At 43.1% G+C, this 27,942-nt stretch overlaps 1 protein-coding gene across 1 annotated transcript; it reads left to right on the top strand.

Moving 5' to 3' along the window:
• The first annotated feature begins 16,910 nt into the window (after positions 1 to 16,910).
• Positions 16,911 to 27,836, top strand: LOC147885308 (uncharacterized). Its single transcript, XM_087396991.1, has 6 exons — positions 16,911 to 16,960; positions 17,883 to 17,953; positions 18,079 to 20,090; positions 20,212 to 20,286; positions 20,383 to 20,978; positions 27,682 to 27,836. The coding sequence occupies exons 3-6, from the start codon at positions 18,199 to 18,201 to the stop codon at positions 27,834 to 27,836; spliced, it is 2,718 nt and encodes a 905-aa protein (XP_087253117.1). The 5' UTR covers positions 16,911 to 16,960; positions 17,883 to 17,953; positions 18,079 to 18,198.
• The last annotated feature ends 106 nt before the right edge of the window (positions 27,837 to 27,942 follow it).

Here is a 27,942-nt window from a genome sequence, read left to right on the forward strand (position 1 = left end):
ACTTTGCCATTCTCTCGGGGGGTTCACCTCCCAAAATTTTAGTGTACCATGTGCATTCAAAAGGATAAAAGAGAAAAGAGAAAAGAGAAAAAGAGAAAAGAGAAAGAGAGGGAAGGGAGAAAAGAGAAAAGGGGAAAAGGAAAGGGAAAAAAGCCTTAAAATCACCTAGATCAAGGCCCATGCAGAGTATCATGGCCATCGGATCCCATTTGCATAGTCAAGAACGAACATTTCCATGTTTTTGCCCATGCATCCCCTCTTTTGATTTGAAATAATGCCTCGGTGGTATGCTAGTCATACAAATGGGACCTGATGGCCATCATACTTTATAAGGGACTTAAAATCACCTAGATTAAGGCCTGTGAAAAGTATCATGGCCATCGGATCCCATTTTCATGGTTAAGAATGAACATTTCCATCTTTTTACCCATGTATCCCCTCTTATGCTTCATAAATAATCATAATGCATTGCCATAATACTATGCTTTATGCACATCAAACTATGTAAACACATGTTATGGTACCTCCATGTGATAGATCAAAGTTCTTTTGGATAGTGCTCAATGTCCTGTTAACACAACAACACAAAGCATCCATAGACGTGCATACAGACGTGTTCCTTTAACTAAAAAAAAACTTACAGGTGCATCTATTAGTGCGTCTATAGACCCGCTTCTATAGGCACATCTATATAGTAGGCAGACGTGCATATAGATGTGCCTATAGACATGCTATTAGATGCTCTATCAAAAAAAAAGAAGAAAGAAAGACGCATTCATAGACGCACTTATAGACGCTCTGTAGAGTTATGTGTTTGGTTGAACATAATGTTGTGTTTGTTGTGTGTGCTGTGTGGTTACAAGAATCCCATTTCCACAGTGTGCAATCAATTCTTATAGCTAGCCGCATTTTAATTAGCACGGTTGGCATTTTAATTAGCACGATTCCAAGCACATCTATAGCCGACAATTACAATTCCAAAGAAAACATTACAACTCCAAAACATTTTAGTTCACAAGGCATTCATTGATAGAACATTGCACAAGGAAATTGAAAGCCAAAAAAATAAAAGGAGTGTTTATTAATTCATAGCCTAAAAAGTGCTTGTATGTACATATAGCACGAAGCCAAGCCACATTTAGTGGCTTCAAGTACAAAAAATAAGAGGAGTGTATATACAAGAGAGGCACGAAGCCAAGCCAATGGCTTCAAGTACAAAAAGGAGTAGCTAGCACTACTTCTACAACTAATCTAACTCATCTGCTTCTTCGCTCCCTTCTTCGTAGTTTTCTTCCTCCTGAGTATCCTCGTCTTCTTCCTCCTGATCAGCCCCAGGGGCCTGTAAACGAGGGACAACATGTATCAATGTATGAAAAATCAAATCTTTATTTATAATATTGTCATTATTTAAATACTTTTAAATACCTAGGGGGGCGCTCCAGTAGCCTAGATATACTGCTCCTCAGTAATCAACTCCTCATCATAGAAGTGCCTCCATGTATGTCCTCTATGATGTCCACGATGGTAGGCTATTTTGACAGGAGTAGGGTATCTGCCCACGATATCAAACTGCAAGATGAAACAATTTGCGGAGGGGTTAGTACAAAGAAACAACCTCCTAATAAACCACATAAACACAATATAATTTGAGATCGATACTTAACAATATAATTTGAGATCGATACTTACAAATTGGGCCTCCCATGATTTAACACCCCCTGCTCCAAAATGCACGTTTCCATATTGCTCCATTTGAATCCTTCGTGCCTCCATGTGCTACAGACTGGGGTCCGCCTTTGCTTCCTTCATTGCTTTCTTCCACTCATGCTTGTGAGTGGTGTGGGGCCGGCCCCTTGGTGCCTGACCTGCCTCTCTCCTAGCAATCTTGGGTAGTGAATTACTCTTAAGCGAAGATCTTTTATTGGCAAGTATAATAACAATCTTTGACTTTGCCCATTTATCTGTGAACTCAACATTGGGGGGATTGGGATACCTAGAGTGTACATCAGCGATGGTCTCATCAGCCAACCTACTTGGATGCTCTTTGTATGGAATAAAGCAACCTTTGTAGCTGTTAGCAAATACAGAGCGTATGAAGGCCATGATGTCCTTCCCCTGAGCATCCATCAAGATGCCTCCTCTCTGAGTGATCTCATAGAAGATTGTACCATCACCTTGTGGCACGTCTGCATCATCTGAATCATCCCCGCCCCCACCATTACCTCCCCCAAAGCACTGTGCCATGCATCCCGCACCAATCTCCCTGCTACTACGCTTGCTGTCCTATCGTGATGAGCTAGTACGCTGGCCACTCATATCTGGAGAAGGGACTCTCGACTGCACGGGAGTACGTTGGCGACTCTATGACGTAGAAGGGCCTCCTGATCGTAGGGGGGGAGAAGGGGCTCCAGACCACCGTAGGGGAGAAGGGAGTGCTGATGATCGGGGAGAAGGGACACTAGACCACAAGGGAGAAGGGACTCTTGATGATTGGGCAAAAGGGATGTGGCTCTGTAGCCTACTGGGCTGTCTCGACTCCATAGGAGTAATCTTAGTCGGTGTGGGGTTGCTCGGTGGTTTGGAGTCTGTACTGCCAACTCCTGGGGGGTGTTTAAAGTACCCGTCATGTATGTGTATAACTCCTCAGGGGTGGGAGGGTGCCCCAAAATGTTATATAACTCCCGAAAGATGGCATCCCGAAGATCAAGTGACGCTAAAGAGCTTCCTGGCCACATGATGAACTGCAGAAAAGAAGAGAAGAAGATTTCCATCATGCATGCCCTCTTTCCATCATGCATGCAATCATTGGGGAAAAAGAAAAAATAGGAAAGGTAAGAGAGGAAAAGATAGCTTGACATTGAGCAAGCATTTATAGACTCTTGAATTCTTTGAATTAGAGTGATAGAAGTTTGTATCTGCTTGTTCAATGTTAGGCTATTGAAGCTTCACGTGGGTGGAAAAGAGAGAAAGAAAGTGAGGAAAAGAGAGAAAAAGAGAGGAAAAAGATAGGAAAAGAGAGGGGAAAAGAGAGGGGAAAAGAGACAAAAAAAAGAGGAGAAAAAAGAGAGAAAAAGAGAGAAGAAAAGAGAGGAGAAAAAAGGAGAAAAAGAGAGGAGAAAAAAGAGAGAAAAAGAGAGGAGAAAAGAGAGAAAAAGAGAGAAGGAAAGAGAGAAGAAAAGAGAGGAAAAGAGAGGGTAAAAGAGAGGAAAAGAGAGGAGAGGAAAAGAGAGGAGAAAAGAGAGAAAAAGAGAGAATTGCAAGCTATTCCTAGACAAAAGAAGGGCATGAGTATCTTCAAAATGGATTTAAACATGCATGAGCACATCATGGGGTGTCTTGGACAACTAAGACAATACATGAAAAAGAACTCTAAGGAAAATGTACTCCACTTATCTTGGAGAAATCAATAAATCCCCAATCCACCATGCTTGTTTACAATCACTACACTTGTTAGAGAAGGAAGGGGAAGGGGAAGGGCAAAGTAGAAGGAGAAGGATAAGGGGAAGGGAAGGAAGGGGAAGGGAAGGAAAGAAAACTGTCGTAGTGCATCTATCCACGTATCTATAAGCACGGCTGCCTATTTTTCCAAAAGTTAGACACGTTGTTAGATGCATCTATAGACACACTCCGATAAATGCTTTTTCAAATAAGGTGAAAAGGACATGCGCCTGACCCTAAAAAGAAGAACACTAGTACCAAAAACATCCTTTCCCTGCATACAACAAAGGACGAATCCAAAGAGAACAACTTCCAAAGAAGACCAACCACTAAGAGACTTACCTTGGAGAGAGGTATGGAAGCTTCTTGTCTTTCTTCAAGGCTGCCTCTCCTTCTTCTCTTCCTTGTTCACCCTCTGCTCTTGTATGGTTGCGGATGAGTGTGTAAGCTTGGAGATGAGTGTGGGTGCTTGGAGATGAGTGTCGATGCCTAGAGCTATGTGTGTTAATAGGAAAGCAAGCCACGCAATGCTAAAAGTATCGTAAGGAAAGCAAGCGCGCTAAAAGTAGATTCAAAAATTAGTTTGCAGTCTGCACATCTAAAAGTGCGTCTACACTGTGTTTTAGATGCACCTATAGACGCATTTCAAATTACAAACATGCTGCTAGACGCGCTTTTAGACGCTATATAGAGTTTTGGCATTTAAAACTCATGCAAGAACACATTTTTTGGGTTGTTTATCTATAGGATGTCTTCATCTTCAACAAGTAGCTCCAGTGAGGATGAATCCCTTTGTATCCACCATCGCGAAATGTGGTTGGAGTAAAAACTCAAATGTGTGTGTGATCGATGTCGACGAAACATGTATCGTGCACGTAGAATTACACTCAATCACATCTCGAAGTATAGAGAATGGGATGCGAATTTATCCTGGGTAAGTGTTAAAGCATTGAGGTTGATTCAGATACCTATGGGTGGTCATGTGTTTGATATATGATCCTTTTTTAATTTGATATAGGATGCAATGCCACACCCGCATATGTTGCTCTATGCTCGTCATGAGGAGGCAAAGCGTCGGTGAAATGAAGTGGGATCTTTAGGAGGGACCGTTACAGATGCATGGAGTGATAATGATAGTAGCCCTCCATCATTACCTTATGAGGCCGTGGAGGAGGAGGTGTTTGATGATATGGTGCAGGATTTATATGTCCATCAGTCCTCAGGTAGGGATGATAGCATGGGGTAGAATGATCTTTTTACTACAGCATCGACTCCACTATTTGAGGGGTGCACATTCTTAGTTCTACGTGCCTCCCTTGAGTTACTAAACTTGCAGATCATCTATGGATGGAGCAATGCGAGTTTGAATGCATTACTCAAGTAAGCTTTAAAGTCTATTTTACAAACATGGTGAATTATGCTAGTGGGTCAATTACTCGAATACTTTTTCTCATTTATGGTCTTCACGTGTAGGCTATTGTGTGAAATGCTTCCAAGGGAGAATAAATTACCGACCTCAAGAGATATGGCAAGGCAACATGTGACCCCTCTTGGAGGATTGGATTACAAGTGCATCCATGCATGCGTCAATGATTGCATTCTATTTTATGGACCACATAAGGAGGCAAGAGAGTGTCTGACTTGTGGAGAGGCAAGATATAGAGCAGATCTCAAAACTTTGGATGTGCCTTGTAAGGTTTTGTGACATTTTCCATAATCCCTCGCATCCACCATATGTTCAAGTGCAAATCTATTGCAGAGCTCATGTCATGGCATTCCTCCCATCGATCAACCGATGGCAAGTGAAGAACTCCCGCAGATACTCCTGCGTGGAAGCATATTGAAGACACATGGCCAAGCTTTAAGGAAGAACATAGGAACTTGAGACTTGGATTGAGTATGGATGGTATGAACCCATTTGGTCTCAAAAGCACCTCTTACAGTGTATGGCTAGTGATACTAGTGAATTATAATCTTCCACCCTCTATGGCGATTAAGAAAGGACATGTTATGTTACCCCTTCTAATTCTAGGAAAACATAAAGTCAAAAATACTGATGTTTATGAGCTAGAGGTACTTTGGAGAGGTATCGAGGTGCATGAGGTCTCCCTCATCACGAGACTTCAACTACAAAGCAGTCTTGATGTGGATGATGCATGACTTCCCGGCTATGGCGAGTGTTCAGGTAATTATGAGTAGGCAATCGATGTGGCACCCTAAACCCACCTTACTCTCTTAATTGCATCTATTATTTAGGTCTCACTACATCGGGTTCCCATGCATGTCTTGTTTATGGTCCTTCGCTAGTTCCTTCATCAGCAGACCCATTGGATAAGGCCATCTATGAGAATCACCATCGATTTCTCCCACCTGATCATCCTAGATATGTTGCCCCTTAGAATGAAGTCCCCCCACAGTCACTCATTGCTGGAGATTGGATGAGAATTTGGGACAGTTCCACGACTCCTCCACCACTTGGCATGAGTCGGTAAGGGTTTGTAACTATTGTGTGCTATATTGAATGGAAATAAAGATTGCACACTAACACCAGCATCTTTTGTTTAGATACTCCATCTTTTATCAACTACCATATTGGTCCCACCTCAAGATCAATCACCTGCTTGATCCCATGCATATCTTCAAGAATGTGGCGTCTACCATTTGGGAACATTTGAATGGGACACGAGATTTAGCAGGCATAAGGAAGGATCTACACACCACAGGGAGGATGCATGAAGCTTGGCCACAAGAGAGGCCAAATGGGCGTGTCTTTTTACCCCGTGCACCATGGAGGTTATCAAAGCTAGAGATGGTGGTGGCAGTGAAGCGAGCTATCACTACAATTCGTACTCCCACTGGATGCATGAGGTGTTTGAAGGGGGCCTTCACAAAGAGTAAGAAACGATGTGTAGATCAATTATATGGCTTGAAATCTCATGATTGCTCCAAGTAAGTATTTTATTAGCATAATCTCTTTTTCCTTCCAAATTTGTGAGTATAGAAGCAACTAATCAACCATTCCTCGTGTGTTCAATTCATACTACCTACTAGCATTTCTCATAGTGCATTGAAGGACGTGAAGGATTGTATTTACAAGATGGGCAAGCTTGTGAGGTACTTTACAGGATACAAAATGTGAAGCGTATCAATGCTCCATGCAAGGTTTTCATATTGCTAATATGCTGCACTTTTTCCTTTCTAGGTATGTGAGCTCAAAGGAAATAGATCCCACCACGCTTGAGGATGCTCGAGTTATGTCAGTGGAGGTGGTTTGTTTAGTGGAGGAGACCTTTCCACGTTCTATTCTCACAAGCCATCTACATCTCATAGTGCATTTGGTGGATGTGATTGCTATATGCAGCACTATACATGCACGATGGTTGTTCTTCCTTGAGCGCTTCATGAAGACCTTGAAGGGTTTCATGAGGCAAATTGCAAGGCCCAAAGGTAGCATGGCCGAGGGTTGGTTGGTACAAGAGTCACTTGTATATATTTTTGAGTTTCTTGTTGATGTGTATAGCTCTCTCCCAGGACTATGGAGAGATGATGAAGAACTAAGGATGACCTCTATTGTGCCTCAAGGGAAAGGATGGAGCAAAGTAATAGACACGGAGTTGCTTAATAATATCAGCCTTTATTGCATGCTTAATAGTGATGTGATGAAAAGATGGGTGACAAGATACGAGGATGCAAAGGAAAGAAGACAAGGAGAAAGGGCCCTCTTTCATACACACCATGTATCTCGTGTGCCGAGCGTGTGCCATACCCTCAACATCTAAGAGCACTTCCAAAGGATATTCATGTGGATTGGCTACTTGACGAAATGGAGAGAGCAGAGAGAGACAAGAGGATGCATATCACAATGGAAGAATGGGAGTATGTAGAGGATGCATGAGTAAGGTCGGTATGTAGAATTTTATGCATAAGTTAGGAGCTTTCAACAATTTAGATTGCTTATTCAATTGATTTTGTCTTGGTGTAGTGTACTATGTTCAATGCTATATGGTGTGAGGGCAAGCATTTTCGGACACAACGGATTGATGATAAGAGAAACACACAAGATTGCGGTGTCATTGCTAGCTTTGAGGGAGCCAATGGAGCCATGGATGATTATTGTGGCACAATCCAAGATATTATTAAGCTTTTCTTTTGACGCTTCTTTGTGTATGTTTTGGATGTCAAGTGGTTTAAGGACGTGGTGGAGAGAGGCTAATGCAACAATCAAATGCCATGCAAGTGGGTTTGTAACTATTCACAACAACACAAAAAACTATAGACGCGCTTGATAGACGTACAAAATAGCGAGCGCATCTATAGGCGCTCTTTGGATAGAAAAATTACGAGTGCATCTAATAGTGTGTCTATTAGTGCATCTATTAGTGCATCTATTAGCATGTCTAATAGTGCATCTATTAGTGCATTTATTAGCACGTCTACACTGTAAATTAGACGCAAATTTAGATGCAAAACAGAGAATACAGAAAGTGAGATTTTGGGGCAGCCTGATAAATGTACATCACTGCTTTCCAAACATTGCCCATGCTTACTAAAGCACGTAATTTTAACAAAAATATCAATGCTTTTTTGCAAACCCACATATACAAAAATTAAGTGAGGTGAGGACAATGAGACAATATGTAAAATAGTTTTGCCAATATCAATGATGGGCTATGGTTGAGAATCTCATCCTCAATGAGATCAACCCTTGCCAAACTATCTACTTCAAAATCCAAACAAGTGTTGAGATCTACAAATACATTCAACCCACTACTAGTGCTACTCATGTGCTCATCGAAATCAACATCACTAATGGTAGGCTCGTCCTCATGGGTAATGGCCTCAATATCTATATCTCCTATCTCATGATCATCCTCCTCTCTCGTATCATGGTCATCATCACCTCTATGGCCATCATCATCCTCCATACGCTCCATATTAGTAAATGTACTATACATCACTTTGGAATGTGGCATAATAGGTATGACATGCCACCATCTATTATTATCCACCATTGGTTGATAGACAACCTAATTCAAACACAAATACAATCATGTTATTTTTCTTGCATCGAAGGTATCAAATATTTAAAAGTGAGTATTGTTATATGTGTGTACAATACCTGTTCACATTGTTGCGGTAGTACTAGTGTGTCCTTCTTACTTTGCCAAAACTTTGTGGAGTCAATAGTTACAAAGCCACTTGCATGGCGTTTGATTATTGCATTAGGGCCTCTTTCCACCACATCCTTAAACCACTTTACATCCAAAACATACACAAAGAAGCTTCAAAAGTCAAGCTTAATAATATCTTGGATTATGCCACAATAATCATCCATGGCTCCATTGGCTCCCTCAAAGCTAGCAATGACGCTGCAATCTTGTGTGTTTCTCTTATCATCAATCCGTTGTGTTCGAAAATGCTTGCCCTCACACCATATAGCATTGAACATGGTACACTACACCAAGACAAAATCAATTAAATCACCAATCTAAATTATTGAAAGCTCCTAACTTATGCATAACATTATATATACCGACCTTGCTCATGCATCCCCTAGCATACTCCCATTCTTCCATTGTGATATGCATCTCCTCGTCTCTCTCTGCTCTCTCCATTTTGTCAAGTAGCCAATCCACATGAATATCCTTTGGAAGTGCTCTTAGATACTGAGGGTATGGCACACGAGATCCGTGGTATGTACGAAAGAGGGCCCTTTCTTCTTGTCTTCTTGCCTTTGCATCCTCGTATCTTGTCACCCATCTTTTCATCACATCACTATTAAGCATGCAATAGAGGTTGATATTATTAAGCAACTCCGTTCTATTACTTTGCTGCGTCCTTTCCCTTGAGGCACAATAGAGGTCATCCTTAGGTCTTTATCATCTCTCCATAGTCATGGGAGAGAGCTATCCAAATCAACAAAAAACTCAAAAATATATACAAGTGACTCTTGTACCAACCAACCCTCAGCCATGCTACCTTCGGGTCTTGCATTTTATCTCACAAAACCCTTCAAGGTCTTCATGAAGCGTTCGAGGAAGAACAACCATTGTGCATGTACAGTACCGCATATAGCAATCTCATCCACCAAATGCACTATGAGATGTAGTCGGCTTGTGAGAATAGAACGTGGAAATGTCTCCTCCACTAAACAAATCACCTCCACTGACATAACTCGAGCATTCTCAAGCATGGTGGGATCAATTTTCTTTGAGCTCACATACCTAGAAAGGAAAAAGTACACCATATTAGCAATATGAACACCTTGCATGGAGCATTGATACGCATCACATTTTGTATCCTGTAAAGTACCTCACAAGCTCGCCCATCTTGTAAATACAATCCTTCACGTCCTTCGATGCACTACAAGAAATGCTAGTAGGTAGTATGAACTGAACACATGAGGAATGGTTAATTAGTTGCTTCTAATTCACTCATAAATTTGGAAGGAAAGAGATATTATGCACTGGAAATACTTACTTGGAGCATCTTGTGCCAATCATGAGATTTCAAGCCATATAGTTGCTCTACACCTCTTTTCTTGCTCTTTGTAAAGGCCCCCTTCAAACACCTCATGCATCTAGTGGGAGTACGAATTGTAGTGATAGCGCACTTCATCGCCACCAACTCTAGCTTTGATAACCTCCACGGTCCACGAGGTAAAAAAACACGCCCATTTGGTCTCTCTTGTGGCCAAGCTTCATGCATCCTCCCTGTGGTGCGTAGATCCTCCCTTATGCCTATGGAATCTCGTGTCCCATTCAAATGTTCCCAAATGGTAGACGCCACATTCTTGAAGATATGCATGGGATCAAGCAGGTGATTGATCTTGGGGTGGGACCAATATGGTAAATGATAAAAGATGGAGTATATAAACAAAAGCCGGTGTTAGCGGGCAATCTTTATTTCCATCCAATATTGCACACAATAGTTACAAACCCTTACCGACTCATGCCAAGTGGTGGAGGAGTCGTGGAACTGTCCCAAATTCTCATCCAATCTCCCGCAGTGAGTGATTGTAGGAGGACTTCATTCCAAGGGGCGACATATCTAGGATGATCAGGTGGGAGAAATCGATGGTGATTCTCATAGATGATCTTATTCAATGCGTCTTCCTGTGAGGCAACTAGTGAAGGACCACAAACAGGACATGCATGGTAACCCAATGTAGTCAGACCTGAACAATAGATGCAATTAAGAGTTGAAGGTGGGTTTAGGGTGCCACATCATTTGCCTACTCATAATTAGAAGTGTAATGCTTACCTGAACACTCGCCATAGCTTGGGAAATCATGCATCATCCACATCAAGACTGCTTTGTAGTTGAAGTCTCGTGACGAGGGAGGCTTGCTCACATCATGCACCTTGATACCTCTCCAAAGTATCTCTAGCTCGTCAATCAAAGGCTCCAAATAAACATCAAGATTTTGGACTTTATGTTTCCCTGGAATTAGAAGGGATAACATAACATGTCCTTTCTTAATCGCCATAGAGGGTGGAAGATTATAATTCACCAATATCACTGGCCATACATAGTAAGAGGTGCTTTTGAGACCAAATGGGTTCACACCGTCCATACCCAATCCAAGTCTCAAGCTCCTAGCTCCTTCCTTGAAGCTTGGCCATGTGTCTTCAATATGCTTCCATGTAGGAGTGTTTGCGGAAGTTCTCCACTTGCCATCGGTTGATCGATGGGAGGAATGCCATGACATGATCTTTGCAATGGATTTGCACTTGAACATATGTTGGATGCGAGGGATTATGGGAAAATGTCGCAGAACCTTAGGAGGCACCTCCAAAGTTTTGAGATCTTCCCCTTCCCCTTCCCCTTCCCCTTCCACTTCCACTTCCAAGAAAAGGATTGCATATTAAATGATGCAAATAAGTGATTGCATGAATGAAGAAAGGGATTGCATGAATGATGGAAAGGGATTGCATGATTGAAGCAAGGGATTGCATGAATGATTTCTCTGCTCTTTTCCTCTATTTTCTCATCTCTTTTTCTCTTTTTTTCTCCTCTCTTTTCCTCTCTTTTCTCCTCTCTTCAGTTCTCTCTTTTTCTATCTTTTATCCCCACTTTTTCTCTCTTTTTCTCCTCTCTTTTCCTCTCCTTTCTCCTCTCTTTTATCCCCATTTTTTCTCTCTTTTTTTCCTCTTTTTTTCTTCTCTTTTCCTCTATTTTCCTCTCTTTTCTCCTCTCTTTTTTCTTCTCTTTTCCTCTCTTTTCCTCTCTTTTCTCCTCTCTTTTCCTTCTCTCTTTTTTTGTCTTTTTTCTTCTTTTTTTCAGTTCATCAATAATCTTCTTTTTTTCTTTTCTTCAGTTCATTGTGGCTAGGAAGCTCTTTAGCCTCACCTGATCTTCGGGAGTTATATAACCTTTTGGGGCACCCTCCTAGTCCTGGGGAGTTATATGGCTACATGACGGGTACTCTAAACACCCCCTAGGAGTCGGCACTACATACTCCAAACCACCCCAACCCCACAGCTGTGATTACCCCAGTGGAGTCGAGATAGCCCAGTCAATTACAGAGCCGAGCCCCTTCTCCCATGCTGTCAGGAGGCCCTTCTGTCTCGCAGAGCCGTTGGCATACTCCCGTGCAGTCGAGACTCGGTTCTCTAGCTACGAGTGGTCAGCGTAGTCCCGTATAGTCAAGAGTCACTTTTCCAGCTACGAGTGGCCAGCATACTAGCTCGACACGACACGATAGCAGGCGTAGTAGCAGGGAGAGTGGTGGGGCATGCATGGCACAGTGCTTTGGGAGGGGTAGTGGTGGGGACGGGGATGATTCAGATGATGCAGACGTGCCAGAGGGTGATGGTACGATCTACTATGACATCACTCAAATAGGAGGCATCTTGATGGATGCATGGGGGAAGGACATCATGGCCTTTATGCGCTCTGTAATTGCTAACAACTACAGAGATTGCTTTATTTACTACAAAGACCATCCAAAAAGGTTGGCTGATGAGACCCTCGCTGCTGTTCACTCTAGGTATCCTAATTCAGTTCATAGATAAATGGGCCAAGTCAAATATTGTTACGATACTTAGCAATAAAAGATCTTCGCTTAAGAGGCATGCACTAGCGGAGATTGCCAGGCTCGAGGGAGGTCAACCACCAAGAGGCCCGCCCCACACCGCTCACAAGCGTGAGTGGAAGAAAGCAATGAAGGCGGACCCCAGTCTGCAGCACGTGGAGACACGAAGGATCCAAATGGAGCAATATGGAAGCGTGCATTTTGGAGCAGGGGATGTTGAATCATGGAAGGCCCAATTTGTAAGTATTGATCTCAAATTATATTGTTTATGTAGTTTATTAGGAGGTTGTTTCTTTGTACTAACCACTCCGCAAATTGTGTCATCTTACAGCTTGATATTGTGGGTAGGTACCCTACTCCTGTCGAGATAGCCTACAACCGCCACCATCGCAGAGGAGATACATGGAGGCACTTCTATGATGACGGGTTGATTACTGAGGAGCAGTATATCCGGGCTACTGGAGCGCCCCCCCAAGTATTTGAAAGTAATTAAATAATGTCAATATTGTAAGTAAAGATTTGATTTTTCATACATTGATACATGTTGTCCCTCGTTTACAGGGCCCTGTAGAAGAAGATGAGGAAGAAGATCAGGAAGAAGGAGGCGAAGAAAGGGACGTAGAAGGGAGCGAGGACGTGGAGAACTTAGATTAGTTGTAGAAGTAGTGCTAGCTACTCTTTTTTGTACCTAAAGCCACTGACTTGGCTTCGTGCCTCTCTTGTATATATACTCCTCTTATTTTTTGTATTTAAAGCCACAGGACGTGGCTTGGCTTCATGCTATATGTACATATAAGCACTTTTTGAGCTATGAATTAATATACACTCTTTTTATTTTTTTGGCTTTCAATTTTCTTGTGCAACGTTCTATCAATTAATGTCTTGTGAACTAAACGTTTTGGAGTTGTAGTGTTTTATTCAGAATTGTAATCATTGGCTATAGACGTGCTTGCAAGAGTGCTAATTAAAATGCGGTTGGCTGTAAGAATTGAATTACACAATCTGGAAATGGGATTCTTGTAATTACATAGCATACACAACATACACAACATTCTGTTCAAGCACACAAAATTCTACTTTTATTAACAAAAAGTATTCTGTAGAGCGTCTATCAGCACGCCTATAAACGTGTCTATGTACGCATCTCTCTATTCGAGAGGGCATCTATAAATGTGTCTATAGATGCGTCTATAAATGTGTCTATATACACATCTCTCTGTTTTTTTTAAATTTGAAGCAGAGCATCTATTTGTGCATCTATAGGCACGTTTGTCTGTTATATAGATGCGCCTTTAGATGCGGGTCTGTAGATGCACCAATAGACGCGCAAATAGACATGCCCGTAAGTTTTTTTAAAAGTTATGGAAACGCATCTATGTGTGCATCTGTAGGTGCTTTGTCTTGTTGTGATTGACTCCACAAAGTTTTGGCAAGCAAGAAGGACACACTAGTACTACTGCAACAATGTGGACAGGTACTGTACACATATATAAAAATACTCACTTTTAAATATTTGATACCTTCATTGCAAGGAAAATAACATGATTGTATTTGTGTTTGAATAAGGTTTTCTATCAACCAATGGTGGATAATAATAGGTGGTGGCATGTCATACCTATTACGCCACGTTCCAAAGTGATGTATAGTACATTTACTAATACGGAGCGTATGGAGGATGATCATGGCCATGGAGTTGATGATGATCGTGATACAAGAGAGGAGGATGATCATGAGATAGGAGCTACAGATATTGAGGCCATTACCCCTAAGGACGAGCCTGCCATTGGTGATGCTGATTTCGATGAGCACATGAGTCGCACAAGTAGTAGTGGGTTGAATGTATTTGTAGATCTCAACATTGGTTTGGATTTGTAGATCTCAACATTGGTTTGGATTTTGAAGTAGATAGTTTGGCAAGGGTTGATCTCATTGAGGATGAGATCGAACCGTAGCCCATCATTGATATTGGCAAAAGTAATTGACATATTGTCTCATTCTCCTCACCTCACTTAATTTTTGTATATGTGGGTTTGCAAAAAGCATTGATATTTTTATTAAAATTATATGCTTTGGTAATCATGGACAATGTTTGGAAAGCAGTGATGCACATTTATCAATATCACTCTCTATATTCTCAGTTCTGCATTTATAAAAGCGTCTAAATCTGTGTCTAAAACACAATGCAGATGCACTGATAATCACACTATTAGACGCACTTATATACGCGCCTATATTTTCACTATTCTAGTAGTGCCTATAGATACGCCTGCTATTTTGTGCATCTATCATGCACGTCTATAGTTACTTTGTATTGTTGTGTAAGAATAAAACATTATCGAGGCTTTTTTCGATGTTAATAGCAACAAAAATAGTGACTCTGGTAAAATTTTCAGAATGTTTTTCGACGAAAATATTGACAGAACAGGCCATAGCCAATCATTAAAAAAAAGGGTTCAATTTTGGCATGTTTTGTTCTCATGTATGGATTATGGTATTTTAATAATCATGTGTATCCTTTGTAGACGTCTTCAAGCTCATCAGAATCCGGAGAAGAGACTAGTAGATCAAATCTTTATCAATGAGTCTTGTGTGATTGCGTGTGATGCAAAGGACAAATAAGGAGATTATGCAACATATCAACAACACACATAAAGAGATATGGTCTCTTTCAACCCTTACCAGAGATACAATTGAATGATGAGGTAGAATCATGGTTTAGCTTCTTTATGAGTGAATTCATTAAAGTCATTTCATGTACTAACTTTCGTGCTTATATATGACTTATGTGTGTTGATTAGCTAAATTATTTTCATGTAGGGAGATGAAATTGTTCTGGGAAGCTTGAGAGCACATGCATCGCATAATTGTCCTCACAAGTCAATGTTGACCCTAGGATATCGAAACACTTTAAGGGAAGACGGAGAGCTGGAAGAGCAACATAATAGAAGTAGTGAAGAGGAAGATGCCCTAAATGAGGACGAAATAATGTAGGACATGATAAACAATTACTTTGATGCTCCTTCACCACAAAATGAAAGAGATGAAGATGTGGAAGTGAATAGGGAGGATAAGATGAGTCCTGAAGAGAAGAGCTTGCAATTTGAAGCAAGCACCATGTTGTACGAAGGGGCAAGCCATTGTTGTCTTGCCTCCATTCTTCCGATCTTGAATTTACAAGCAACTTATGGATGATCAGATACTAGTGTTACATCTCTCCTTCGGTAAGAATTTTGATGTGGTCTAAACTATAGTTTCAAGTGTGATTTCCAAATTCTTGGTTCAAATTCATTGAATGGGTCAACGGTCTAGGTTACTCCAAAAACTACTTCCAAAAGGAAATACAATGCCCGACTCAAGAAAGGATGCAAAGAAGATGTTAGCATCATTAATGGATTAGAAGTCAATTCATGCATGTCCGAGTGATTGCATCCTTTACAGCGGAACACACGGCATTGTATAAGATGTCCACAGGATCGTGCATCTCGATACCGACAAGACACACAAGGAGACAAGATTCTGGGAAAGATACTGCGACACATGCTGATCCTGACATGTGTCATGCACTTGTTTCATTGTGAATTGTTAAAATGCTCGATGGATGGAATATTGAGGATTCCTATGGATGGAAAGGCTTGGAGATACGTAGAGAAGAGGTGGCCAGAGTTTGGGCTTGAGCCTCGCCATTTGCGTCTTGGGACGATGTTAATCCCTTTGGACATCGGTCCACGTTGTGATCCACATGGCCAATAGTAGTCACAATATACAATATTCCTTCTTGGATGACCATAAAGAAGGGGCATTTGATGTTGGCACTCATTGTGGCGGGCAAGCACAAGGCAAAAAACATTCGAGGCTTTTTCAATCCAGCAAATAACCCTAATATCGATGAAAATATGGACGTTATGACTTTTTGGTTGTAAGATCGACAAACTATTTTTGGCTAAAAAACTAAGTAATAAGCGCTGAGAAAGAGAGTCTTGAAGGAGCAAATGGTAGTAGTGAAATTTGCATTGCTCCTTGACTAAACTTGAAACGTTGTGTTATGGATTGTTATGGATTGCATTGATTGCTAAACATGGCATTGCTGAAATGTTTTAAACCCACGGAACTTCGATGAGCAGTAATACGAGTTTTTGTTTTTTCCTTTTTTAGGAGCAAAGCAAGACTCGTTTACTTTACGCGATTGAAGACTCTACTTTTGCTTTTGCGTAGGGAAGGGTGATTCGTTGCTGTATAGCAAAGCAAGCTTCGTCCATCTTTGTTCGGCTTCATTCTTGTGTCTTTAATGTGTTAAAGTAGTCCTTTCAAAACTTTACATAAATTCATCATTCGAGCGCCGAATATAAGCACTTTAACTTTGCGTGACAATGGGGGAGCGGTTTGATGCTTTACTATCCTCCCTCACGTCTCATCTCATTTTATAAAGTTGGCATTCAAGGACCATGAGGGGAAGAAATCGCCAAGCCTTCAGTTCTATGCTTGCAGGTGAAACACATTTCCTTCCTCTTCATTGTTTTGTTCCTCTGCAATCCTCAATATTTTTCGTTGTCTTGGAATGTGGAAACATGCGTTAGCTAGTTTCTGGCTCCTATTTTTTGGTTATAGTTCACCTCTAAATTCGCTTTATTACCCTGTTTGGGAACGTATCTGCCCTCTATCCCTCTACCATTGCGTGCTGTTATTTGTGTCGTCCACGTGTAATTAAAATGGATGGGTTAACTCGAACACGTTCTGACGCGCTATCAATCTTCATTTCTCCTCTAATCCCCAGTATTGTTGATGAAAACCATAGGAGCGTTAATGATCCCGGTTCCGTTCCTCTCATTTCCGAAAGATATTCCCGTTTTCTTTTTCTTCTAGAGTTGAGAAACGAATAAACATCCAGGATCCGACCTTCAGCAGTGCTCTTAGGATGTATTCACCTATTGTAAAGGACAGGATTCCATTTCATCGTCGGTGATTTATGTAAAATCTCAATCTCGTACTCCACCAGGTTTCTTACTTGAAACAAAGACGTGAAGGTTGAAGCTTCACGTTAAACTACAGAAGCACTCGAATCGGTGCAAGTCTTACAAAGCCCTTGATTTCTAAGAACCAAGAGTTTCCACACGAGAATGTCATTTGTTGTGTTGTTAGGCGTTTTTAACAAGGCAGAGTGGCTTGTGCCCAATTAGTTAGATAGAGCCTCGTTCTAGGACGTTGGCATTGATGAGGCTTAAACGAACACGACCGCCATGCAAGACTTATTGACGCAGAGATAGATCTCTTCATGATCCATGAAGATTGGAGTTTTAAACCGGAATAGAAGCGCAGAGAGAGGTGAGAGAGACTGTTGCACAATTAATAAAGCAGGGAGACTAGAAAGTTGCTCAAAATATGTATGCTAAGCTGTTTTTCTATGACGAAGGTGAAAAATTACCATGCCTAACTCTGGACTCTGTCGACAGCATCAAATCATTTTCCAGTGCAAGGAAGCGGGTGAGTCTGTTTTCTCATTTTTGTACTTTTACTTTTGTTCAGATCACCTAATTAAACGAAAGAAACAAGGGACTCGCGGACCGAGTGCGTGTTTGCTTAAGATCCTCTTTTTTGCTTCTGTGTAGGAGAATCTGCCAAACGGATTAAGCGTCTACAGCATTTAGCATCTCGGTAATCCATCTCGGTAATCCATCAGTTTTCCCCGGTACCTGCACACCGTTTTTGTCCGGCTTATTCTCATCCCTATGGAGGATCAACCGGAACCTAGAGCTTACCAGCTAAGCCCAGTCGAGGATGTAGCTGCTGGAAAGGACCAAATTGACGTCTTGGTCGACCGCATGCTAATAGTTAAGCCTGAGGGGCAAAATCTCCAACTGTATCGTAATGCATTGTACGTCGCAATCAGGAAGGGACGTCGCCGTGTGGTTGAAAGGGTCCTAGACTTTTGTGTGAATTTTCTTTCTCGGAATGGCCAAGTGAAGAATGCAGTCGAGGTTTCGTTGGAATTCGGAGCATTTGTGTCGTGGGAGTCGCTGTGCATGCAAGTCTTCACGGCAGCAGCCAACGTGGATACTGTCCTTGATGACGTTCTACATACGCTTTGGGAAAATCCTACGCTTTGGAGAAAATCTATGACTGTGGCAATACGGCGTGGAGCTAAGGTCATGGCATTACAGCTTGTTCATTATCAGCCGGTCAATATCGAAGACTGTGACATTTTAAAATTAATGGTCCTCGCTGCTCACTGCGATCAGCCGGAGGTGCTTAGGGAGCTCGAAAGCAAACGACGCTCAGACAGTACTCGGGTTCAATCGACGCCAGGAGAGCTGGTCGCATCGTTGTATGCGGCAGCACAATCCGATAGCACAGATTGCCTTGACTCAGTACTAAAGATGCTAAAGGCGCCCGAGGATGTCAACAAAGTTTACTCTCCCCTAGCCCTAGGTTTCACGGCTTTGCATGTGGCTGCGTATAAAGGTCACGAAGAGGTTGTGAGGAAGTTGTTGGTCACCGAAAAGATCGACGTGGAGAAGAAGGACACATTAGGGCGGACGGCATTACACTACGCTGCTCTGCAAGGCCATTCGAGAGTAGTTTCAGAGTTGCTGAATAAAAGAAACGGAGCTGATGTTACTGATGGCAATGGGATGACGGCTCTTCATTTGGCCGCTTGCGGAGGACACAAAAAGGTAATCCAAGAACTAACCAAGCAGAGATGTGCAGAAGAGATCAAGTGCAGCATGAAAGCTCACGATTATGGGCTTCAAAATTTGGAGTGGCTTTTCGACTGTGAGGATGAAGTCAATCACGCCTGCCAGGATCACGAGCGATACCTTCAGCCTCCAAGGCTCATCGCTACGGTGTTTTGGAGTCCCGGTGCATTTACACCATCACATTTCGCAGCGGCATTGAGGCGTGGGGAGAGTATTGTGCAGTCAATCTCATGGGGTGCTTCCAAGGATGCTGAGGGGCTGACGACAGAGGACTGGGCGAGAGCTTCTGCCTGGTTGGACAATGATGAGTTAAGTACAAGTACATTGCAAGGCAAGAAGTTTGGTAATGATCTTAATACTCTGCTGGGAGGCAACAAGACAGGTGATGAGGTGAAAGGCCTTGTTGATGACCCCGAGGAGACAAAACGGTCCACACTGTGGGCAGAGAAGGCAAAACGGGCAATGAGCTTGTTCGCAGAAGTGCTTAGTTTTGAGAAGAAGAAGAGAGAAATGACATGGTGCTTGGATATGTGCCAAGCTCTAAGGAAGCGTGACATGCATATAGCCCGCGGATTAGTGGTGCAAGCGAGCTATCAAAAGCTTCAGATCAGCGACTTTGGTGAACGCATTACTAAAGCCTTGAAATCATCTCTCTTACCAGATGTGAAGGCTGAAGACATCAAAAAAGCTCTGCAAAAGCAGCAAAACCAAGACACTTTTCCCTGGGAAGACGACCTACTAAGGAACTGCAGAGAAGGGGGCACACGTAAGGAGGACATAGAAAGATTGATGAAACATCTATGCGAATTTGCCGAGTTTGCACCAGATGTGTGGGTGGGCTGGTTAAAGGAAGCCATTCTGTTTGATTTTGGGGACTTAGCCTACGAGCTTGTTGCCATCAAGAAAGTAAATTTACTTACTCGGTAAGTGGAATCAAACTCTCCTTGAACATGTATTGTCTTTAAGTGACCAGCTACTTTCTCATTCTCAATTTAGTAATAACAACCCCAATTTGGAATGCGCGATTGAAACGAGCCACTACAGGACGGGCGAATTGGAAATGAATGAGGAGCCCGCCAAGCAAGACAAAGCTGGAGGCAAGAAAGACGAAGCTGGAGGGTAAGCGAAATCAAACTTGTATTTTGGTTTTGATAGAAGAGCCGAGTCGATTACCTCTGGTGTGGTCTGAAGTTGTCCCTTTTCATGTTATGGCAGCGCGAGTTATATGTTCGCCCTAGCTGAGAGCTGCAAACGGTCCAGAATACAGAGATGGATGAAGGAGCGAAAGGATGTGAGCAAGTCACTGTATGAGGAGAGGCAAGGGTTCCTGGATTACTTAAATACCATTCTGGTGGGTGCGGTGCTGATCGCCGCCGCGGCGTATGAAGGTTGGCTGCACCCACCGTCAGCCCGTGAGCTGGAGAGTGGTAACAGTAGTAGCAGCGATGTGCATGGCCGCACTGCTCTCGCTGTCTTCTGGTGGTTCAGCACCGTCAGCTTCTTCTCGGCTGTAGCCGCTGTGATCGTGGGAGCTGAAGGAGCAATTCCAACAAGCACTCACGCTCAACTCTTTAAGGTTGTGGATAAAATGCGCAATGCAGTTTCTCTGGCCAGCCAGCTCTTGATCTTCTGCGTGTTTTGCATCGTTGTCACCTTTTCTGCAGCAGCAATGACAGTTTTACTGAGTGATTGGCGGAACTTCCGAGTTGTCATGGTGGCTACCATGAGCATCGGGGCTTTAGGAATTGTTTACTTACTGATACAGTTTCGGCTTCACCTACTGGCTGATCTTATTCCCTATAGTGACCTTGGTTCAGTACTCACCTTGCTAGGCATGCTCTGCAAATCGCCCCTATCGCTGCTCAAGCTGTGCGGATGCCGCCGACTGCCAGGAGAGTCACTATTCAAGGGATGCTGGCCAGTGCCCACTCCACCACCAACCGGGGGGGGGGAGTTTGAGGGGCCTCCCTAGGAACCGAAAGCCAAAATTTTACTATAATTGGGTGTGTAGCCTAGTATTTAACTGAATTGGTGGTGCAAAAGGAGTGGCTTGGAAGACCTTTCTACATGTAGCCTTAAACGTGTTCATGTTACAATTTCATCGTGTTGGGTGTGGCATCTACAGAATTTGGTCCCAATGTGCTACATAATGAAAACTCTATGATTTTCTTCTAGGATCATACAATCAATGTATGATTGATAAAATCTAGGATCATACAATCGATAATGAATGATTTTTGTATTTGTAAAATTTTACATCTATCTATATCTATCTATACTATTTCTACCATACGTGCCATGTGGAGAGGATTTGGAGGCTTGGGGAAGCATTATAGAGAGCCGTTAGAGAGAGAGAGAGAGAGAGAGAGAGAGAGAGAGAGAAGAAAGAAATTTTATTAGAGTCTTCGGAAGACCGATGGGTCTATGAGACTGAAAGAAAACCTGATACAAATCACAGTTTGGGTGGAGCTACTAAAATGAGCATCATCACCCGTGCTGAATCCTAAGTCTAATCATACATAATCAAATACATCTAGGTGTGACAATGAAAAGAGAAAAGACTGGAGCGGAGCGGTGCGTAGCCGGTGATGGGACGCTGGCGTCCGTCGAGGGGTGCTGTGCGTCTCAGTCTCTTGGATGAGGCTCGATGCAAGACCAAAGCCACCGTGACTCTTGTGGGACGTATCCCGGGTCTTCTAAACAATGACGGGAGGTCCCCCAGAGTGATCTGTGTGTCCTCTCGATGTCTCGTGTGTCATGGTGCGATCGTCGGGTCAGGGTCTCTGTCACGTCTGCAGCTAGAGACTGGACGATCAATGTCACTCGATGGGAAGAACTCTGTGATCCTGCTGAGAGATGTGTGATGATGTGGCCAAGCCCCGTCGCCTGAGTAAGTACTCTCTGTGTCGGACCCCCTCGTGAATGAAGGCCGTGAGGCATCTCTAATCTGGGTAGGCGAGGAATCTGGAAAGGAGCCCGGAGCCGTCTCTGAAGAGACAGTGGTAGCGACCTCAGATCTCGTAGTATACTGGGTACTTGAAAATAAAATGCTCCTCCGACTCAACCTCCTGACAGTCGCACAATATGCAAATGCGATGCTCCCTAGGGATCCCCTCTACTCTGCCGCTCTCTATGCAGAGGCGCTGTGATGATACCTGAAACTGTCCGATGGAGATTTGTAGTGAGTGGGGCATATGAAGCTCAGTGTACCCCGGTGGTGTGATGAATCCCTCCTCCGAAATACGAAGACAGTAATCTCTGTAGAAACTCAGCTTCACTGGAAGCTCCCTCGGCTCCAACCAGGTCCTAAAGATGTGTAGCTGCAGGAGATCCTCTCGAATCACCTGGTTGGTGTGTGGCCCGATCGGGATGGTGGGTGGGAGTACTGGAGGGGCATCTAAATTGTATTGAAAAGGAGGTATCCTATCGATGTGAAACCCTACTCTCACAAACCATTTGTGAGTTTGTGCATACAAGCATCGCTCGTCTCCCTCTGCTGCGCCCAACCTCATGGAGGAATCGAGAGCTAACCATGGCAACCTTTGCCTCCTTGATGTGCAGTCCCCATATGATCTAACCCGGTGTAGATATGTGATGGTCTAAAAGGCTGCATCTAGCTGGAGTGGAGAAGCACCAAACTCGGCCTAAATGATGTGATGTGGTACAGATGGTTTCCCCCGGATCATCCGTGAGAGCATGAGGATCTGCAGGTGCTCCACCCATGTCCACTCTATCTCTGACATGTCAGGTCCCCAACAAGGGCTGCCATACATACCGGCTGGTCGAACCAAGGAATCGAAGAGAAGAGCCTTGGTCCAAGGGTCCTGAAAGTGTGAGTGGAAGCACTGTCTCTCTAGCTGAGCCAGTGAGGCATATCCCCTACTCAGTCTAGCCTACATCGTTGGTCTCATCGTGAAAATCGGGCCGAAGAAGATGACCCCCAAGTAAGTATATGAGGATACGATCTCAACTGGTGACCCACTGAAAGTAAACTGCTTCCATTGCATGATTGCTCGAGAGGTGTTAAAGATCATGACCTTGGTCTTGCCAAGGTTGATCTCCAAATCATGAGATAGACAAAAAGCCTACAGTGCATCCAGGTGTCGCTGGAGCCCCTCGGGTGTGGACGACAAGAGTGCCACGTCATCTACATAAAGAAGAATCCTTATGATGATCCTGGCAAGTGAGCAACCGGTCCCTCTGGAAGCCCCCATGAAAGTCTCGAGCTCATCGATGTAGAGGCCAACCCTAGTGATAAGGGACAACCCTGTTTGACCCCTATGGTACTCAAGATCTCATTTGTCCAACCTGTGCCTATCTGAACTCGGCTTGAGACTCTCTCATAAAGTTCCATGATTGCCCAGATGATCTCCTGGTCAAATCCCAGTGTCTGTAGGCGTGTGATGAGATGAGCTTGAGGTACTATGTCAAAGGCTTTGCGGAAATCCACAAAGCAGCAATATACCCTCTCCTTCCGCGATATGGCCTCCTCGATGACACTCCTGAGTGTGAGTATGTGATCGATAGTCCCATGGTCTCGCCTAAAACCAACCTGACCCTCTGCTCTGAGCCCTGTCATCTCTGAGAACAGGCTGACCGACGCATCCAGTACAACTGCATAGATCTTGGACATCACATGTCCAATCATGATAGTCCTGTAGTTAGTCGGGTCCATGGGATCCCCTGCCTTGTGGATGGGGGTGATGGTGTTAAGTGTCCAAGTGCAAGGGAAGCCAAGGCAAACAACGTCATTGAATAGCTTTGCTAGAATCAGGGCTAACGTGTCGATCCGATATGTGATAAACGTAACTACAATTACTATGGGATTTGAGGCTATCGAAAACCTAAATTTAGGTACAAAAAAAGGGATATTGCTAATGGATAGTACAGTAAAATAGAAATCAACAGTAACACCATCATCAACTTCCGAGATAGTCTACCAATTTTGCATATGAGCAAAATAAAGACCAACTCGAAGACAGTTATCAATAAAGTTCAACATCAAGTTCTTACCTTGACCTAATGCTAGTCTTAACATAGGTAGTTAATATACCCAATTAGCAATTAGCAAGCTTTGTGGATATGAACATCATGCAAAGAAAGTGCCCTTTTAAATCTATCATCCTCTTTAAAGCATTAAAAATACACATAAAATTCAGCTCACGAAAGTACATTAAAAAAAAAAACTATTAATGAGATCTGAGAAAGGTCCAAATAGAAATAAGAGTTCAAAAATCCTCTTTAAGGCTTGTACATCTAACAAGTGTACACTGTGGATGTTTGTTGCATTATGTATCAAGCTCTCCATCAGTAAGTTTCCAAAGTCTAACTAGTGGATGGCATAACCATCACCCATCATGGACTAATATTAGAAAACAAAAGCATCTCATGGTCCCAAAATATCGTTTAGCACTTCTAGCGTGGATTAAGATAACATTATTTCCCCCATGATGAAGACATGATTATCGGGCTCTTTATTTGAATGTATGTGTACTCTAGGTATCCTGCACCCTTGATGAAGCTATCATACTCACATAACAGCTATAAATCCTAAGATGGCTACTAAGCCAAGTTTTAGCCAAATACTAAGGGACACCTATATGAGATTCTCTAACAAACTACGAAGTCCTAGCTAATGCTCGATGATGATGCCCACTTAAGCATCAAGATGAACTAGCCAAATGCTAGCCTTATAAATTGCACAGAGATATGAAAGGGTCAATAGACCCAAAATGAGCTATTAGGTCCATATAAGATCCTTTGAGATTTTATTAGGGCTAGAAGATCCTAAAATCTAGTAAAGGGTAGGTAGGAAAGCCAAGAAGCTTATGACAAAAAGGTGGTGAGGACAAAAACACAAGCATTAGTAAGAGGATGTTCATAATGACCTCCCAAGGTGTTGATAATGATGCCTGTATATGAATTATCTAATATTGAAGTGGCAAATGTGAAGACTTGATAGTTGGGGTCATTGCTAAAGAAGTGGGAACCCACCTGTCTCTTGGCATTTATTAGGGCAACCCACTTGTACTATATGCCCAGCTTTTTGGTTGAAAGAGATCTACATTGGATGAGAGTAGATGCCTCCATATTGGATTCCTTTAGGTCACATATTCTTTACAATTGCAAGTTTCTCCTCTCTCTCTCTCTCTCTCCTTCTTTGGATACATCTCTATTGTTGAGGACTTCTGCCAAGACTTTGGCGACCACAAGTTTTCAAACCCCTCCCTTTCGTGACGACTCTACCACTTTTAGAGATGCCATTACCTTCTTTTAAAAAAAAAATAGAGCGTGAAGGACTATTGAGGCTTGATTGAAGCTGCAAATTGACATTGTGCCTAGCAAAGGTACTAGACCTTTCTCCTACTAACAACAAATGAGCGCACGCACGGTGGGTTGAAGGGAACTTACCATCACCTCTCTAAAGCAGTGCATCATTCAGCTCTTGAAGCATGCGTACCAAGTGTAGTAGATGATTACTACAATTCTCCTTGTGGGATCGCCATTGCTAGGATAGCCAAGCACAACATAGTGGAGATATACTTGAACGATAGAGAGCCTTTGATCGCTCTGCAAGTCCAGCCCATCCTCCAACCATTAGGCATCTCCGACTAACATTTCGATTAGGAATCATCCTGCTTATTATCTCTTGGAGAGATCTGGCTAGCTTTTACACTCCCTCTTCTTGATTCAAATGAAGCACTCAAGTGACATACAGAATTTGCAAATGGTGCATTAAGCTAAGGTTCTTAGGCCCTTTACGATTTTTCCACGTGGCATTTTGACATGGATCCTTTGACCTAAATTGATGAAAGTCGTTTTGAATCCTACCTGTGGTTCATTCCAACTACCAATTTCTAGCATGTTTGACTAGTTCAACTAGTCCATTCCAATTTTTTACTAGTTTGACCATTCTAGTCCACGACCATTCTAACTTTGACCGTTTTGAGTACAACATCTGTGATCCCGCGCTTTCAGATAGTTTTCTCTTCTTCTTTTTTTGCAACGATGCCATGAGCGTATCGTTGCAATGCATCAAATATCACCAATCAAAAAATTGTCTAGATTGTTCATTTTGTGAGCATTTCAGACATGAGAAAAAGCATTATCCGCATCACCCTTATGCATTTTTCCACCCACCTGGCCATTGTTCCAAACACTACACAATTGACTTCAAGCAGTGGCTTGCATAATTTAATAACATACAAAAATTTGATGCATATTTGGTAGGAATTCCATGAAGAAATCACTCAAGTGGTACATGTGCAAGGCCAATCATATCATTTTGTGAACCAAGAATGCTCTATTGAGCGACCCCGTCGGTTAGATGCCTACACTGTTGGACATTTCAAAATGCATGTGCATGCATAAAGCAACCAAGGAAGAGGAGCTACAGCTTGAGGTTGGAGAGGGTGGAAAATGCCTAGATACATGTGAGCATTTGTGTGGTCTCGATGGTGACTCAGGTGTTGTGAGGATGTTGAAGGAATGCCATTGGGGCCTCCACTCCAAGCTACTTCCTTGTAGGAGAAATGCAAGCACGAGCCGTCCACTTGTGTCACACAAGCGGCTTCCGATTTGTTGCAGTGTGTTTCCACGGGAGAAAGAGGGAAAAGGGGAGAGCGAAGAAGAGAGGGGAGACGGGAAGGAGAAGGAGAAGGAGAAGGAGAAGGGGAAGAGAGAGTGAAGGGGGATGGAGTGGCAAACACAAAGGCACTATGAAGGAGACAAGATAACACCCAAAGACACCCTTGAAGAGGAGGGAGCTTGTATTCCAAACTTGTGCATACAACAATGAAGACCAAAGTCAACCATTTGGCCTTTTATACATGTCACCTTTTGAAGGGAGGGCCAACCCTTTTCCTTTTGGCACCCTCCCTTTCTTTACATTTAAAAGGCTCTTGGGCCCGTAGGGTGCCAAGGCATATTTGCCATCCTTTCTATCTCTCCCTACTGTCGGAAATAACACTTGTGTTAACCATATAAGAGTGCTTGGGATTAGGAGGTGCTTCTAACTGGGTCCCAAATAGGGCTTGTGTTAGCCTCGCGCCTCCAAGCCCTAAGCTATTTGGGGCTCAAACCGCCTGTGTGAGGCTCAAAACCTAGAGTGATAGGCCGATCTTGGGCTACTTGCGGCTTAACCCCCGTGAGGTAATTAACCGCACTAACCACATTTTGTGGCAATTTGCAGCGAGAATCTACAACCTTGACCATTGGGGGTATTTGGGGCTCAAAATCCCTGAGCTTGTACTGTAATCCTTCCATGGCTGTGACCGTTGAAATAAGTCATGAATCCTAATCACCTCTAATCACTAGTTACCTTGCATTCGGCAACTGTACTCCGTGGATATTAACATGCCCCCCTTCCTACTGAGCAGTCAACCGTGTTGGAGGAGGTGTGTGGAGAGGATTGTTTGGAGGACTATGTAGCGGTCCAACTGGCGTGGAGTGAGCCAAGTTAGATACGAGTGGAACTTCCAAAAGTGGGTGGCATGCATATCCTCATACATGCAGATGTGGTGGCCATGGAGATTGTGGAAGCAGAGGTAGAGGCAGAGGTCTTGAAACTGTGTGGGACCGATGTCGGGGTTGAAGACAATCTAATTGGTCAGATTGTGGAGGCAGTCGTTGATGGGGCGGCTATGGGCGAGGAGGTTGTGGAGGAGTAAGAGGAGGAGGCAGTTGAAGTGGATCGGTGCTACGATGATTGGATCAGGTACTGAGCCGTACATGTCATTGAATGATTGAAGGCGGAAGCAAATCCCTCCTATGTCA

Source organism: Dipteris shenzhenensis, chromosome 25 (genome assembly GCF_047967505.1).
Source record: "Dipteris shenzhenensis isolate YYH24624 ecotype China chromosome 25, Dip_SZ_1.0, whole genome shotgun sequence".
NCBI classification, from domain to species: Eukaryota; Viridiplantae; Streptophyta; class Polypodiopsida; order Gleicheniales; family Dipteridaceae; genus Dipteris; species Dipteris shenzhenensis.